Source organism: Acipenser ruthenus, chromosome 11, assembly GCF_902713425.1.
Source record: "Acipenser ruthenus chromosome 11, fAciRut3.2 maternal haplotype, whole genome shotgun sequence".
Lineage (NCBI taxonomy): Eukaryota > Metazoa > Chordata > Actinopteri > Acipenseriformes > Acipenseridae > Acipenser > Acipenser ruthenus.
This window is the reverse complement of record NC_081199.1, coordinates 5,193,832-5,208,122: the sequence shown is the minus strand read 5'-3', so window position 1 is coordinate 5,208,122 and position 14,291 is coordinate 5,193,832. Positions and strand designations below refer to the sequence as shown.

The window sequence follows — 14,291 nt, the reverse complement described above, 5'->3', positions numbered from 1 at the left end:
ATTGGTATACATTAGCATTGTTTTTCCCTTTTATCAGAATGGATTTAAACAATATTTTCAGCCCACAGGATATATATTTTTTTATCCACAGTTACTGATGGGTTCATTGCCCCTAGCAGACAAGCATAGCATAATTAAGAAGCCTCTGTAATAAGCTTTAATGGGATTGTAGATGTTTTTTGCCCTCATTATTTTAATCCTCTGTTTTTTTATTGCTATATAATGTAAATAAAACATATTTGAAGAAAACGGTACCTTTTGTACATACTAGCTATGTCTGTCTGCTAGTAATGAACTACAATAACAAACGCCAATTGTTTTTCGAAGGCATTGCATTAAACCATAATCTAGTTTGTACTGGTTCATAATTGGGCATGTGATTAATCGGTGCTTGCAAAACAAAGTCTAGTTCCAAAGAGAATACTTTTTATACAGGAACAAATGCTGTATGAGAATATAAAAATATGATGCGCTATAAAATATTAATCATTTGATGCAAGGCTTCTTTAAAAAGGACATGATTTTTGAAAACCTGGAGAAATCCCCGGTGTCTGCTTTTGAACGTGATGGAGGGGAAGCTCTTTGGCAACATGTTTTATTAACAACACGTTTCTTTTGCACGCAGGCTGCAAAAACAGCTGAAGAGGCTCTGCGCTCCCTGGACCAGATAACCAAGGAGAAGAACGACACCCAGGCCTCACTAGAGGAGACCAAGCAAACAAACCAGAAACTGCAGCATGAGGTAAGAAACCCTTTATACAGCGCGCTATGGGAAATATATTCTGCACCACACTGTGTCCTGCACACACACTGCAACCCCTGCAGTTTGGCTGAAGCGAACAGTCTGACTTTCTTAGTTTTTACGCCCCTAAATTCTGAGACTTTATTACATTGAAACACCGAAGTGCCAAAGGCATCGTGAAACTACAGTATAGAGAGCTGAAAATGAATGGAAAAATAAATCCCTTCTTAACCTGGTTATGTGAAGCTAATTCTTAAACATTTTTTAAACTTGCTCTGTTTCCAGCACTGCTCATTTAAGAAGCTACAGGAGTCTTCATTTCTAATGTGCTTTCAGCTGGTTTCACAGACCCTGATTAGCTCTCTTCTTGCAGTAAGGTAGTCCAAGATCATCTGAGCCTGTCAAAAAAAATGTGTAAGATATACAACACCAGAATTATCCTTTAACTTTACGCCAGTGTGTAGTGAATATTACCCTTATATATTTTTGCACAGTATTTTTGCAGTTTTCCTATGGTTATACTGTGCATTTACCCTGGTTTGCCAAGTTTCACCATACCTTGCTATTCCTTACAATGCTTACCTACGCTTTACCATGCTTTCACTATCTTTATTACACTTTGCAATGCTTTTACTAGGGGAACAATTTTAGGTTACTACCAGCCTCCATGTGAAAATAAAAATAAATACAGTTACATAGTATTACTGTACATACTGTTGCAAATCTGAGGACTCTTCAGCATAAAAAAAGAATTTCAGATGCTATCCTTCAGGCTTTGCTTGCAGAACAGTTAAAATAGCTGCTGTTAATAACGCAGAGCCTGGGATTGTTATTCACAGTGGGGATTGCATTTGTAGGATTACTGGCTGTGGTTTTCACATGAGCCATTAAACAAAGGCATGCTTCATTATTTTTAGCCTCTGTCAAAGGTCAGGTATATGAAATGCGTTTGGTGTGTGTGTGCTTCTTGCTTGCTTCAAGACAGATGGTGGTTTCAGTGATGTAATAGGGAAAGCAGATTGGGGATTAGAAGCAAGCCAATGATAAGAACTGTATCCTGCAGCATCGCATACACTGGATGCTGCTGGGTTTTATCTTTTATTTATGCTATATCAAAAACTTTTCTATTAGAACTGTCTTATAACCATCCTAACAGATGGCACCAATTAGCACTTGAGATTTAGCTGCCATGAAGTGGAACTGTCTAATGGATGCGTTGCTGAGGTGTAAAAAAGGATTACTTCAGCTGAGAAGAGCTGAGCTCTGGCAAGGTCATTTCCAGCAGCATCCCTGATCTAGCGCACGTTTTTTCTCTCCAGTCCCTCTTCTGCCAGCCTGATCTGTTAAGATGAGTCTACACACATACAATTATGGTTGCTGCAGCTTGCTCACGTTTGGGTTGCTATATCTCCCAATATCAGTCACCAGGGATAGAAGTAAGGCTCCTATTACATAGCAGCTTGATCCATTCCTGGTTTTACTAAGGGACACCTGAGCTTGTTACCTATACATTGTGGCTCATTAAGCTGGGATTAAAACCTGGAATGGGTGAAATTACTATGCAACAGTTTTATTTCCATCCAAGTCCCCATTCGCTTAAAACCACACATGCACAGAGATATTTTCCATTCTGCAGGGACACATTGGGTCTATTAGTTTGATCTAAATAGCGCCAACCTTGAAATCATTAGAAGCAGGGGACTTTGACTAACATCTTTAACAATGTGTTTGTCTCAAGTGTATTTATGACATGTGTAAAATAAAAGTTTGGTCCTAATTCAATATTAAGATGGCAACAGTATTTAGATGATATATTGAATAGACACCACTATGTGTTATAAATGCACTTGCTGGTCTAAAAAAGCTATAATAAAGGTTTAAATATGTTCATGCAAATAAGGTCTATAGCAATGCTGACATAGGCAGTGCGAAATATGCTTTGTTTACCAAAGAATCGGCAGGATGTTGTCATTTTTAATTATTTTTCATGCATCCATTTTAATTGCCACATATAATAAGATTTAAAATATAATGCTTAAAGGCAGTTATGCCAGTAGCTGCTAATTGTAAAATTAAAATGTTTCTAAGAATATCTGTGGATTGTCTGGAATTACACAATCCATGGGTTCTGCTAATTACTGATTAAACTGAGTCCATTTCTTACTGCATTCGTGCATCTGTAATAATTGGAAAGCAGTGTTTTGATGGGAATTAAACCTGACGGCTCCCCAAGTAATCGCTGAAAATGAAGTGGGCAGCAGTGTTCTTAATGCTGGCAGCTGATTGGCTGAGGGAGAGATCCGAGTCTGTTGGCTGCTAATAGTATTGGCGGGCTTGACTCTCATAAGCTGGGGACTGAACAGAAGCTATGTAAAGCAGTGCTGGAGTGCTTGTGTTCTCAGGCGAGTGAAAAAGCAGAGGCTGAGCACTTGCTTGTACATATAGCACAAGGCATTCCTCTAGGGCGCTCTTGTGTTATTCATAGTATTATTGCTTTGCTTGAGAAATGGACATTTCAACTTTGCAGCAAAGATATTCCAGCCTGCTTCTCTCGCATTGTAAGGTACTGTACGAGTATTACATTTTGTTAGGTTATGAATCTATTTAGAGCATGGTTGTGTGCTTTAAGAAATAGAAGAACATTTTAAAATAATGCAAAAAAAAAGCAGTGTTTTGGATTAAAATATATAAAGTTGATACTGAATATACAGTATTTGTAATCATGACTTTATTTTCATCCGCTGCTGTAGATCAGTTGATGTACTTCAGTACATTAGTCGTCACAATAAAAATGCAAAGAGCAGTTTTAAACTACTGGTTGGTATTAAAATGTGCAATGGTAGTGTTAATCCACACCCACAATATAACACTCCGGGGTGGTGTATGTAGAAATACTAAAATAACCCTGAAAAATGAAATGGCAAACGATTCGACTAGGATTTCTAAATGTCTTCCAGACATTCATATTTGATCAGTTTCTTTTGAGTATTGCTAGTGTTAAATTAAACATTCTGTACAGTGTCTAACCAATTCATGCATTGCTGTATTAATTTAGGGTTGCTGTTTTATAGTTTGATTTTTTAAATAAAGTTATGCTGTGCATTGAGAAACATTTTTTAGTAGGTATTGCAGACAAGTGATGTCCAGTTCTATTTAATGCTGTTTAAGTCTTCCAGATACACGCTGCTCTAGTCGGTCAAGTTTTGATTTGCAGATCAGAACAAGCAATATGGGTCCTCGTTGACCTTTTTTTTTTTTTTTTTTTTTTAAAGGGTAAATGCCAGTTTCAGTGTATTTGTACAGAAATCTTGTTTTACTTATTACAATAATGAGAACAACTCTACAGGCTGGATCTGTGAGGTTCATGTGTTTGCACAGATCACCTGCTCCCAGTCCTACGAGAACTGTTTCAAGAAAAAAAGAAGTATGAATGTGTTTGTGGCAAATGTACAATTAAAGCTCCGTTTGTATCTTTTAAAAATCACTGATGTGAGTTCTGAACCATCATTTAGATTGTTAAACTGTTTTTTGGGGTTTTTTTTGGTTTGTTTTAATCACACACTCTAATTGTCATATGCTAACAGTTTCCATGTGATCAGTGATACTGTGTTTATCCCTCTCTTGTTTTTAGCTTGATGCATTAAAACAACAGAACTCAAGGTTTCAAGAGGAACTTAATGTGTCGAAAGAGCAACTCGCATCAGAGAACAAGAGGATAGACGTCCTCAGCAAGGAAATGTCAGTACAGTGCTGCCTCGTTCCTGAAATATCACCATCATCTGTTCTTGCACCTCTGCATCTTTTTTTGTCTGCCCAGAAAGAGCTTGAATATGTAATTCTCACCTCTCACCATTTGCAACTGCACCAAGCAGTTTGTGTGTGTGTATGTATGTATAACGATGTAGTAAATGACATCACAAACACATAAATAGATTTTAATAGAAATGAGTGTAGTTGCCATGGCATCAAAAGCCTTCACTGTTTGTTTTCAAACACACTTTCCCTTGACAAAGGTATGTTAAACATACCGAAACGTTGGTACGTTTGCTCTTTTGAGCAAAAACTTTATTTAGATATAGATATAGCTATACACACACGCATCCTTCAGCTACAGTGTGTATAATTGTACCATGTTAAGTTGATATATTCTACACTTTATAATGCATGTGTTCAAGGAGCAGCTTCTTAATTAAATTCAAGGCAACAGCCATGGCAGAATGTAGTTTATGCCCGCCGGTGAAGTACCTGAAATGGAAACTTTGTTGTGTTCCATGTTGTATTGTGTATGAATGTTTGGGTAGTAGACCTGGTACAGTAGGATGCTCTGTGCTGCAGCCTGCACATCAGTGATGCCAGCTGAGGCAGACCATGCATAACCATTTGCTGTGTAGTAGAAGATTATAATGGGAGGCCCATTTAAGAGGCTGTGTTGATCTGCAGTAAGAGGGCCATTGCAGTTGCTAAAGAAGATGTTGCTTTCAGATGCTGTTGATGGTTTGCTCTTGCGGTAGCTGGATGGTTCATCCCACTCACGTTGGGCTAAAATGTGTTCCTTTTCTCTTACTGTTTTCAGTTGAATTGCATCAGTTCAATTTGACAATCACTAATTTGCTTATTTTGACAATTTTCAGTTAGTGGTTTGATTTCATCCGCATAACAAATCATAACTACAGAAGCAATGGGGTGTAATAATACACTTGCACACTTCAGAAGGTGCTCCCTGTTCGTGCAAACAGTTTGCAGAAAGCACTAATGCGGTGATGTGCAGTTTTTAAATGTTATTGTACTGCAGGCATGTTGAAACATCTGCTTAAATACTTCTGGTTATTCATTCTTCCGCCTTTCAATTCTTTTACATGCCTGTCATGAGACAAGCACTTTGAGTCTTTTTAGAAATGCACTTCGCACTTTTCCCAGTGTCGGGTCCCTGAGCATTTATAGAACTGCAGCATGTTTGTGAAGTACTCGCTACTTACTGTGTTTGTTTCCTGAGCAAGGTAGCAACTAGAGCAGCTGCTGATTTTATGGTGCTCATTATGAAGTAGAGATCTGTGTGTGATTTTGTATGTGTACCAGGTTCTCTCTCTAGGGCTTTAGTAAGCATGGTGTTAGTTTAGTAGCACGGCATGTTTCAGGCATATTGAATTCTGTAAATCTAATTATGCATTTTCAAATTCTGAAAGTTGAAAAGCATGATGTATAAGCGTAATGTTAAAAAGTGTGCCACGTGTGGTGATGGCTACTTTAACTAGTGTTCTGCCTGTTTCCATGGTACTTCAGAATGGGAGAGAGTCTTCAGGGAAACTCCTCAAGATTTTTTTTTTTTTTTTGTCTGATTGCCTGAGTTTTGCGTTCAGGCCAGCTGGTGGAAGTTTTGTGTTGATCAATCAGAGGTCATCCACACAGCATACAACAACTAGCTCCAATCCTGTCCACTACTTCAGCTCTGCATGTGCATGCAGACACTGTGCCCCACTTGACTTCATTAAAAGCATGTTAAACCAATGCAGAACCTTGCTGAGATGAAGCCTCCACGCCACTAAATGGCAGAGCTGCAGCCTAGAATAAATAAGTACACTGGATGAGAACTCGTTCTGCTTTGTGGAGGGGTGATTTTAAAAGCTGTTAGACAGTGTTAAAGGTCAGATTTAAATGAAGATGAATAAGTGTTCATTTAAGCAGCTGATTCCTCCCCTGGGAAGGATTGCAGATGGATTTGCAGCATATGAGATCCCAGCGTTGGCTCACACGCAGGAATGCACGTGCACGTACTGTAGACAGTAATGCTGGATAATTGATCTTTGGCTCAGGGCTGTTATGTACTTGCAGGATTTTCCAACTCCCTTCATGTTTTTTGATGGTTTGTTTATCTTTTAGCTTTTTCATTGCCTCGGCCCGTGAGTCTGATGCTTTTTGAACTGTGTCCTAGCTTTTTAATCGCCTCTAAAGGTGTGACTATCGGCTTCGGAAAGGGAATTTTTGAGTCGCGCATGCAGAGAGCTCTGGTGTGACCTGTGGACGTTGTTTTATTAAACTCTCAACATTTCATATTAACCTGGGAACCTCCATTTCCGTTCATAGCATCTATATTCATAATTCCTCTCTCTCTCTGTTGCTTTGTAAGATAATGCTGTAAATGTGTCTTAAAGATTACATTTAACATCGGATTTGCATATGCTGACCTAGATAAGTGCAGTTGTTTCCTCCCCAGCTGTGACACCGATCATCTCCCCTCTCTTTTCCTTGGCTGTGTGTGTGGCTGGTTTCTATAGTAACTGTGGCCTCACTTGTCTTTCCAGCGAGGAGCTGAAGCTGGCAGCAGTTCAGAAGTCCCAGCATCTCTCAGCTCTGCAAGAGGAGAACGTGAAACTGTGTGCGGAGCTGGGCTCGAGCCGAGAGGAGGTCAGCAGCCATCAGAAGGTACGCGTGCTTCAGCCTTTCAATGCGGGAGACTATGTACAGTACATGGGTAACACAATATAGATGTGAGAGGTGTGTGTGTGTGTGTGTGTGTGTGTGTTCTAAACCATTCAAATCCCTTTGTGGACTTGTATTATATATGTGTGTGTGTGTGTGTAGACGTTTACATGGACAGGCAGCAACTAGGTACACACTTTATTTAAAGCAATGCGTCTGACTGTAACTGGAAACATTTTACAGTGCAGTTTGTGTGAATAGGTTTGTAGCCTAATTAATACACTTTAATATTTTGCTTTTGTTATTTTAACACCTCAAATACAGTTTCGAGGCATTGATTTTAAGATCCGCCTCTGTTTAGCTCATTTTAAAGTATCTTTGTGTGGTGTTGACTTCAATTCAGATGTAGTTTTAACTTGATCTGATACATGTCGATTTCCACCTCTATCCTGCACAAGCCGTATATTTGACAGAGCAAATAAGGGAACACTAATAAAGAATCATAGTGCACTGGATAACCTTAGAGTGACTGCCGCTGGTGTGCCAGCTGCACAGATGAAAAGTGTTGTTTTTTCAAATTTCAGAAAAGATGCTCCATTTAATACTTTTGTACTGAATTTTGCATCAAATTGCATAAGGATGTTCTAGCTTGTAAAGTTGTAGAGCCGTGTGAAACAGCCAGATGTGGTTCCAGTCAGACTTGTAGAAAAGTTATTAGTAGATTATTAGTGTTTAGTCCTTGCCAGAATGAGAACTGACAGTGAAGTACCCAGATATAAGCTGAGGCAGAGCAGTGCTATCTGTTGAAGTGACGGGTGAGTTGAGCTGTAATGTGCTGTGAGTGACTGTTCACATCTGCCCTGGTCGGGGACGGACTGGGAAATGCTCATGTGGTTTGGATGGACACCTGTGGTTATTTAACCTTTCCACAGGACCAAACTTCAATATCCAGCAGTGAAATCATTGGCTTGAAAAAAACATTTTTTTCGTTGTCGGTGCCACCTTACGTGAAAATACTCGGTGCCAGGTTTAGGGAGTTTTAGGGTTTATTAAGATACTTTTTTTTACCAAATCTGTAGCTAAGGACCATTTTGATAAATGCATTAGATGCTTTCTGATTATTTAATACTGTGCCCCGAATGAGCAACAGCATAATTACAGGGTAAATTTGATCTATACTCATCATGTCTGTGACGAACAGTACGGAATGCATATTGACTTGAGCCTGTTCCAGTCAGTAATAAGAGCATTGCAGATCAGCCCCGTGCTTAAATGAAACAGAAAAACACATTGGAAATGGCATCAGCCACGGCAGGTGCTTGCAGAAAAAAAAATCAAAGAATCATTCTCTAATTAATTACACTGAGTCTGTCATTGAAGCACGTTGCATAGGCTTTTCCTTGGCAGGTTTAAAATGCTGTTGTGTTTTTTTCATATCTCATCTTTCTTAGCTTGAAGAAGAGCGATCTGCCCTTAATAACCAGCTACTAGAAATGAAAAAGAGGTAAGAGGAGTCTCTGAGCAATAACTAGCATAACTGTGCCTGTAATTATATGCCGTAACCAGGATAATGGCACTTCAATTTGTGTGTCAAGATTTCTTTATGCAAAAGATTCTGACATGGTAGAAAATGAAAGCGACATATCAAGATGTGGAAATGCTGTAAATGTTGACCCTGATTTATGCAGTGATTACAGCTACACTTTAAATGCATTTATTTTGAGTGGTCTTTTTTTATAACATTTGATATGAAGATTTCAGATACATAAGCAAGAAACGCTGACAGCATTTCTGCGATTTATATAAATCGACTGAAATAAAGTGCATTTAGCTCAGGGTGTTAAAGTACAGGAGGAAAAAAAAAAACATCTAATTCATCAAGTATTTAAAGATCAGTAAAGTATTAGCTGTGTTTTCATGCCTGAAGAGGTTTAGCCTTTTTTTTTCTGAAGCTAATTTGTCAAATAAAATCACACCTTTTTGTATAAAGATAGGAAGTGCTCCATTAACCTCTCATCCCCCCCTTATTTTTCCCTTGGCTTCATTATTTTGTTCCATCCTGAAAAAAATAATAAGTACATTGTCTAAAAAGATACCTATGCATATTTTATTTAAAATCTGTTTTAAATTGTCATTTAAAGTGAGACATCACTGCTGGAAGTACTTTTCACAGCACAGTGCTGAAATCTTTACAACCTCTGGCTGCATTGTTCAATTAGCAATTAAACCAAAACGCATGGAGTTGAAATGTCACATTGGCTGTGCAACGTGCCGGCCCCGAGTCTCAGACTCATTCTTGTAGCCCTGAGCGTTATTTCAATAACTGACAAGAACAACAAAGCAGCACTGACCAGGAATTCAACAAAGAGACACATGTGTCTATCATTTTTCAAGTGGTAGATTTCACATTCAGTATTGTTGGAGACAATATGTACAGTGTTTAGAAATTGTTTCCCCGTAAAGCAATTTCTACTTTCTTCAACTACCTGTCCCTTGTAGTGTAATGTCGTAGTTCTTGTAGTGATTGTAGGTGTTAACCCAAACTTTCTTTATGGCTAACCTTGTACTGATTTGACCTCATGGTACTGTCCTTCAGTCCTTCTCATTGCACTCCTCTCTCTCCCTCTCCTAATCTTGCTCCTCCTGCTATGTCTGTCTGTCTTTAATGGTAAGACTAAAGAAAGTCTATCCACGTTATAAATAACGACTACTATTTTATTTTTTTTCAAACTTCAAACTGTTGTACATATACTTTTGGCTGCAAAATTTCTTTACACAATGTCTTGCTTGTTGTAAAATATTCCAGCAGTTTTTTACAAGAACATTTTAATGCAAACGTAGATCCCTTCATGTTTCTAACGTCTGCTACTTGTTATCTTGCATTTTCTAAAGCTTGCCCAATAATACTTTAAGGTACCTGCTTCATTATTGGTTTGTTTTATAATTTGATAAGTTTCATGGTATGGGAAGAATCTGGGGAAAAGAAAAATGTAACGATTGTCCATTTTAAAATAGTTTTTGGATTCCTGATTTGAAGAGCCACTGTAAAATACATTCTGGCTCAAATATTCTCTGAAATCAGATCTAAGACATTAAATCAACTACATCAATACAAAGTAATGTTTGACACGAATGAGTGTATAAAACGATTCCCAGATTCTTTGCATGGCTCTCATTACCTGCCTTTCGGACCAGCATGATCTTGGTTACCAGCATTCAAATATTTCTATGTGCTTTTAAAAAAAGGTTCCATTAATTTTCTTACTGTCTGCTTTTAAGTATTCTGCAGTTTGCACAAATCAAACATATGAGCCATCTAATTAACAAACTATATTTAGGGGGGAAACCATCTGCCTGAAAAATCATTATACATTAGCTTTACACAGGCACCAGGCATTCTGATATAATCAGGATCACTCTGTTAGTTAGAAGCTGCAGAGACTAGCCTCCAGCAATTAGTAAAGTCAGTTTCAAATATTTTCAAGTAGGTGTTACTGAACAGTGAGCCTGCTGTGAAATTAGTTTTCTTTTTGCCAGACTTATAAATAGAATACAGTCAATTACCCATGTCTGTAATCTAATGTAAATATCTTTGTTATAATAATGCACAAAGTTTAGAAATAGCTACGGTACACAACGTTAAATTAGGGCAAACAGTTAAATAAAATTAGAGGACAGCTGCTATTGTGATGTAACAGTTTCATGATGACATATGATGAATTTTATGACCTTTACTTGTTACTAATAATTTTCGATACTATATAAGTAATATAAATAAAACGTGTTCATCACTTCCATACAGTTTGGCACAGTGGGGTATCTGCGAGTGATGGTGATGCAGTGAAAGCAGACAGTGTTTTGCATGACAACAGCTTTTCATTTTAACTTTGCAATGTGTTGCCTGGTAACGTAGTGTTCCTGCAAACAGCGGCATGTCTAATTTGATGTGTTTTACTGCACCTGAGCGATCTAGTTAATGTAAAAATGTCACTTGTAAGGTTCAAAAGCTGAGCATTGGCCTTCATGCTTGCAGTTAGTGTAGTGGCTCCATACTGCAGCGTACCAGTCACATAATGCAGGATTCCCAAACCCCGAGCATAGTTTTCCTTTGAAAATGTCCATGATCTGAATCTCAACTGCGAGGATGACATTTATTTTACTGATTCATACATAGGTTAGGTGATCACACATAATTTGAGTGAATGAACCGCAATACAACCCCTACTAATATCCCATTAGTGCTTGAAGTCCCTATACATGAGTTACTAACTTCACCACTTCTGAAGGCTGTCATTTCTATCTAGATCCCCATACTGTTGTTTTTTGTCCTTCGTGACACCACTGTGCTGGTAGAAGGCAAGGCCACGTTCATCAGTCAGTTCTGAAGCACACCACCGTTTATTTTAAAATCAGAGTACAGCGGATTCAGAGCGTTACTGTTGCTGATTACTTTCTGAGGGACTTTGTTTTTCTGCAGAGAGTCTTTATTAAAGAAAGGATCCAATGAGGAAAAGGCTTCCTTAGAGAAATCCATCCAAAAAACTAGTGCCTTGATCTCCGAAAAGGACAAAGAATTGGAGAAGCTCAGAAATGAGGTAACTGGACCAGTCCTTCCCACTACAACAAAAGCACAACAAACATGTTCAAATACCACCCATCTACTTACAGGACTTACTGCTTCCTTATTGCACAATGCTAACTGCTTTCTGCTAATCCTGAACTTAAATTATGAATGATTTTATAATAGCCTCTGAAGGAAATTGAAGTATAACTAAAATCCCATATCATAGTTATTTTCCTTTAACAACAAGTTGGTTTACATTACAATGCTGCTACGTACTGTATATAGAAATGGACCAGCAGCATCACCATCTCAATTGCTTCATGAATAGTACCATTGGTAAAACACTGATTCCATCATCTGCTTCCCAAGATTCCCCATTCCATTCATTTAATTGCATCAGTTTCTCTCTGTTGCAAATGCTTCTTATTCACTGGAGGTTTTGGAAAACAATTATAGGTATGAGATTTAAACATGAAAAAAGAAAAATGATTTCATAAGATCAGGCAATTGAATTGTACGTTTCTGTTTGATTATTTATTGAGAAGAGTGTCTTAACTTTACAGATTACAGTGTTGCGAGGAGAGAATGCCAAGACTAAGACACTGCAGTCTGCAGTGCAGTCCCTGGAAACAGACAAAGCCAAACTGCAAGAGAAGGTGCAGAATCTGGAGAAGAAACTCACTGAAAACAAGCGGGACAACAACACTGGCTCACCGGGTACACACATCTTTTTTAAATGTATATATTTCTGATTTTATTTAGATTTGTTTTTAAAAATCCAATCCTGGGTCATTCTTCAGAAGTGATGCCCACCCCTCATAAGGTCCATCAGAACATCATATTGGCAGCATGCATACAAGAAAGCTGATTTACGGTATTGAGATTTCATGCTTATGTGTTCCTGTTTCTTTATAGGAGACGCTGATCTTGAGCAGCTAAGAGAAGACAGGGAGTCTGCAGAGAGCCAAGTATGTAATTCACTTCGCAAAATATATTTTAAGACAGCTTCTAGTGTAAAAAAACATAGTAACAATGATAATAAAAATTGATGCAATGTGTAATAGAATGCATATAGATGTATATACAGTTTCCTTTTCATTCTACTTTAAGTGAGGATAATACACATACTGTATTCTTAGTAAAACACACCCACAAAACAGCAACCCTTACTCTTCCCCCTGAAGTTCCCTTAGTCGCTCCTCACTGTGTAGTTTACAGACCCTGCATATATTGCTGTTTTAAATTCCTCCTGCACTAAACACCCTTTATTTCTTCCTCCTTCCTTTCCCCCTCGATGTTGGCAATTCTTCCCTTCAAGCAGGATATGGTTTGTTCCAGCTTCTTATCCCTTCTGCTCCCACATGTTGTTTCTTCACCTTCTGGCTGGCTACCAATTAAGAATCTCTCTGTGAACGGATGCTTATCCTGCATTTCAAACTGGGCTTTCATTTCCAGTCGTGTTACCTGTACTGTGTTGCATTACCCCAGTCTTTTCAAAACCCTACACACGCATATCATTAACACCTTTAGCGGTTAGAAGCTGCCTGTGATTGGAAACTGTCGCGCTCTCAACAGTTTGAAACAAAGGTCACAGTGAGTAATGTGCTGCGATGGCAGGTGTAACGGTATGGTGCATACTTACCTGTCTTTGTATAAAGACTAGAAGGTATCTTACTAGAAGATATGTATATAGTTGCTTTGACAGGAGAACCGCTTTAATTCAGATTCTTAATTGGTATATACCAGATTGTTCAGTGTTTAACAGATGCTTATGATTTTAAGGCACTTGCCTGTTGGTGATTTGTGGTGTTGGGTTCCAAAGCTGCATGCCTTGTTTTTATATTTCTCCTGCCGTTGAGCAGAAATCTGATTGACATAACTAATAATGTTTAACGATGCCGTATCTCTTTTGTGAAACCTGTGTATCTTGAAAAGGAACGTTAATTAGAAAAATCTGTCTGCAAGTCACAATTTAACATTTCAGACTGTTTTTAAGCAACAAGGTAGACACGTTCACAAGAGGGGCCGCGTCGTCACGCATGCGGCATGTGATGAAAGCTACACATTTTGTAATCCTGTGATAAAGATGAAAAAAATACTGCCGTACGGACATGCCTTAACCCCCTTCTTCTCCTTTCCCAGCTTGACTTCCTCAATTCAGTGATTATAGATCTGCAGAGGAAAAATGAAGAGCTGAAGAGCAAACTGGAGAAAATGGCAGAAGCGTCTCTCAACGGCAATAATGCCAGTGAACTGGACAACTATGACAGGTAGCAGCTCGCTTGTATTCCTGGTCAGTGTGGTGCCTGAATGATTGATCCAGATGTGTGTGTGTGTGTGTGTGTGTGTTGAACCCATATACATTCAGTCTGAGGTACCTGTAATGCATTTGCAATGTAATCACAGTCTGAGAAACACACACAGGTATTAAAGGTAGTGTAATATTTAGTAGCAGCGTAACCTGAATGGTGATTCTAACAATGGCAGTCTATACTAGAAAAAGATGTTTGGTTGGTTGGTGAGAAGAAAATAGCAGGTCAGAATTTCCTAGGGAAGCTGGTAATTAAC

General features: G+C 38.4%; 1 protein-coding gene across 8 annotated transcripts in view; it reads left to right on the top strand.

The window, feature by feature from the left end:
• LOC117428068 (CAP-Gly domain-containing linker protein 1-like) overlaps nt 1-14,291 on the top strand; it is a 49,333-nt gene that overhangs the window by 33,496 nt on the left and 1,546 nt on the right. For 4 of the 8 annotated variants that reach the window (XM_059033031.1, XM_059033032.1, XM_034925616.2 and 1 more), the window contains 9 exons: nt 626-742; nt 4,374-4,480; nt 7,042-7,162; nt 8,611-8,663; nt 10,052-10,072; nt 11,637-11,754; nt 12,287-12,440; nt 12,639-12,691; nt 13,866-13,993. In XM_059033031.1, the coding sequence (XP_058889014.1) occupies nt 626-742; nt 4,374-4,480; nt 7,042-7,162; nt 8,611-8,663; nt 10,052-10,072; nt 11,637-11,754; nt 12,287-12,440; nt 12,639-12,691; nt 13,866-13,993 (872 nt within the window). Of the gene's footprint in view, nt 1-625; nt 743-4,373; nt 4,481-7,041; nt 7,163-8,610; nt 8,664-9,832; nt 10,021-10,051; nt 10,073-11,636; nt 11,755-12,286; nt 12,441-12,638; nt 12,692-13,865; nt 13,994-14,291 lie in introns of those variants that run through there. The other 4 variants (XM_034925623.2, XM_034925622.2, XM_059033033.1 and 1 more) reach the window with 2 other exon arrangements.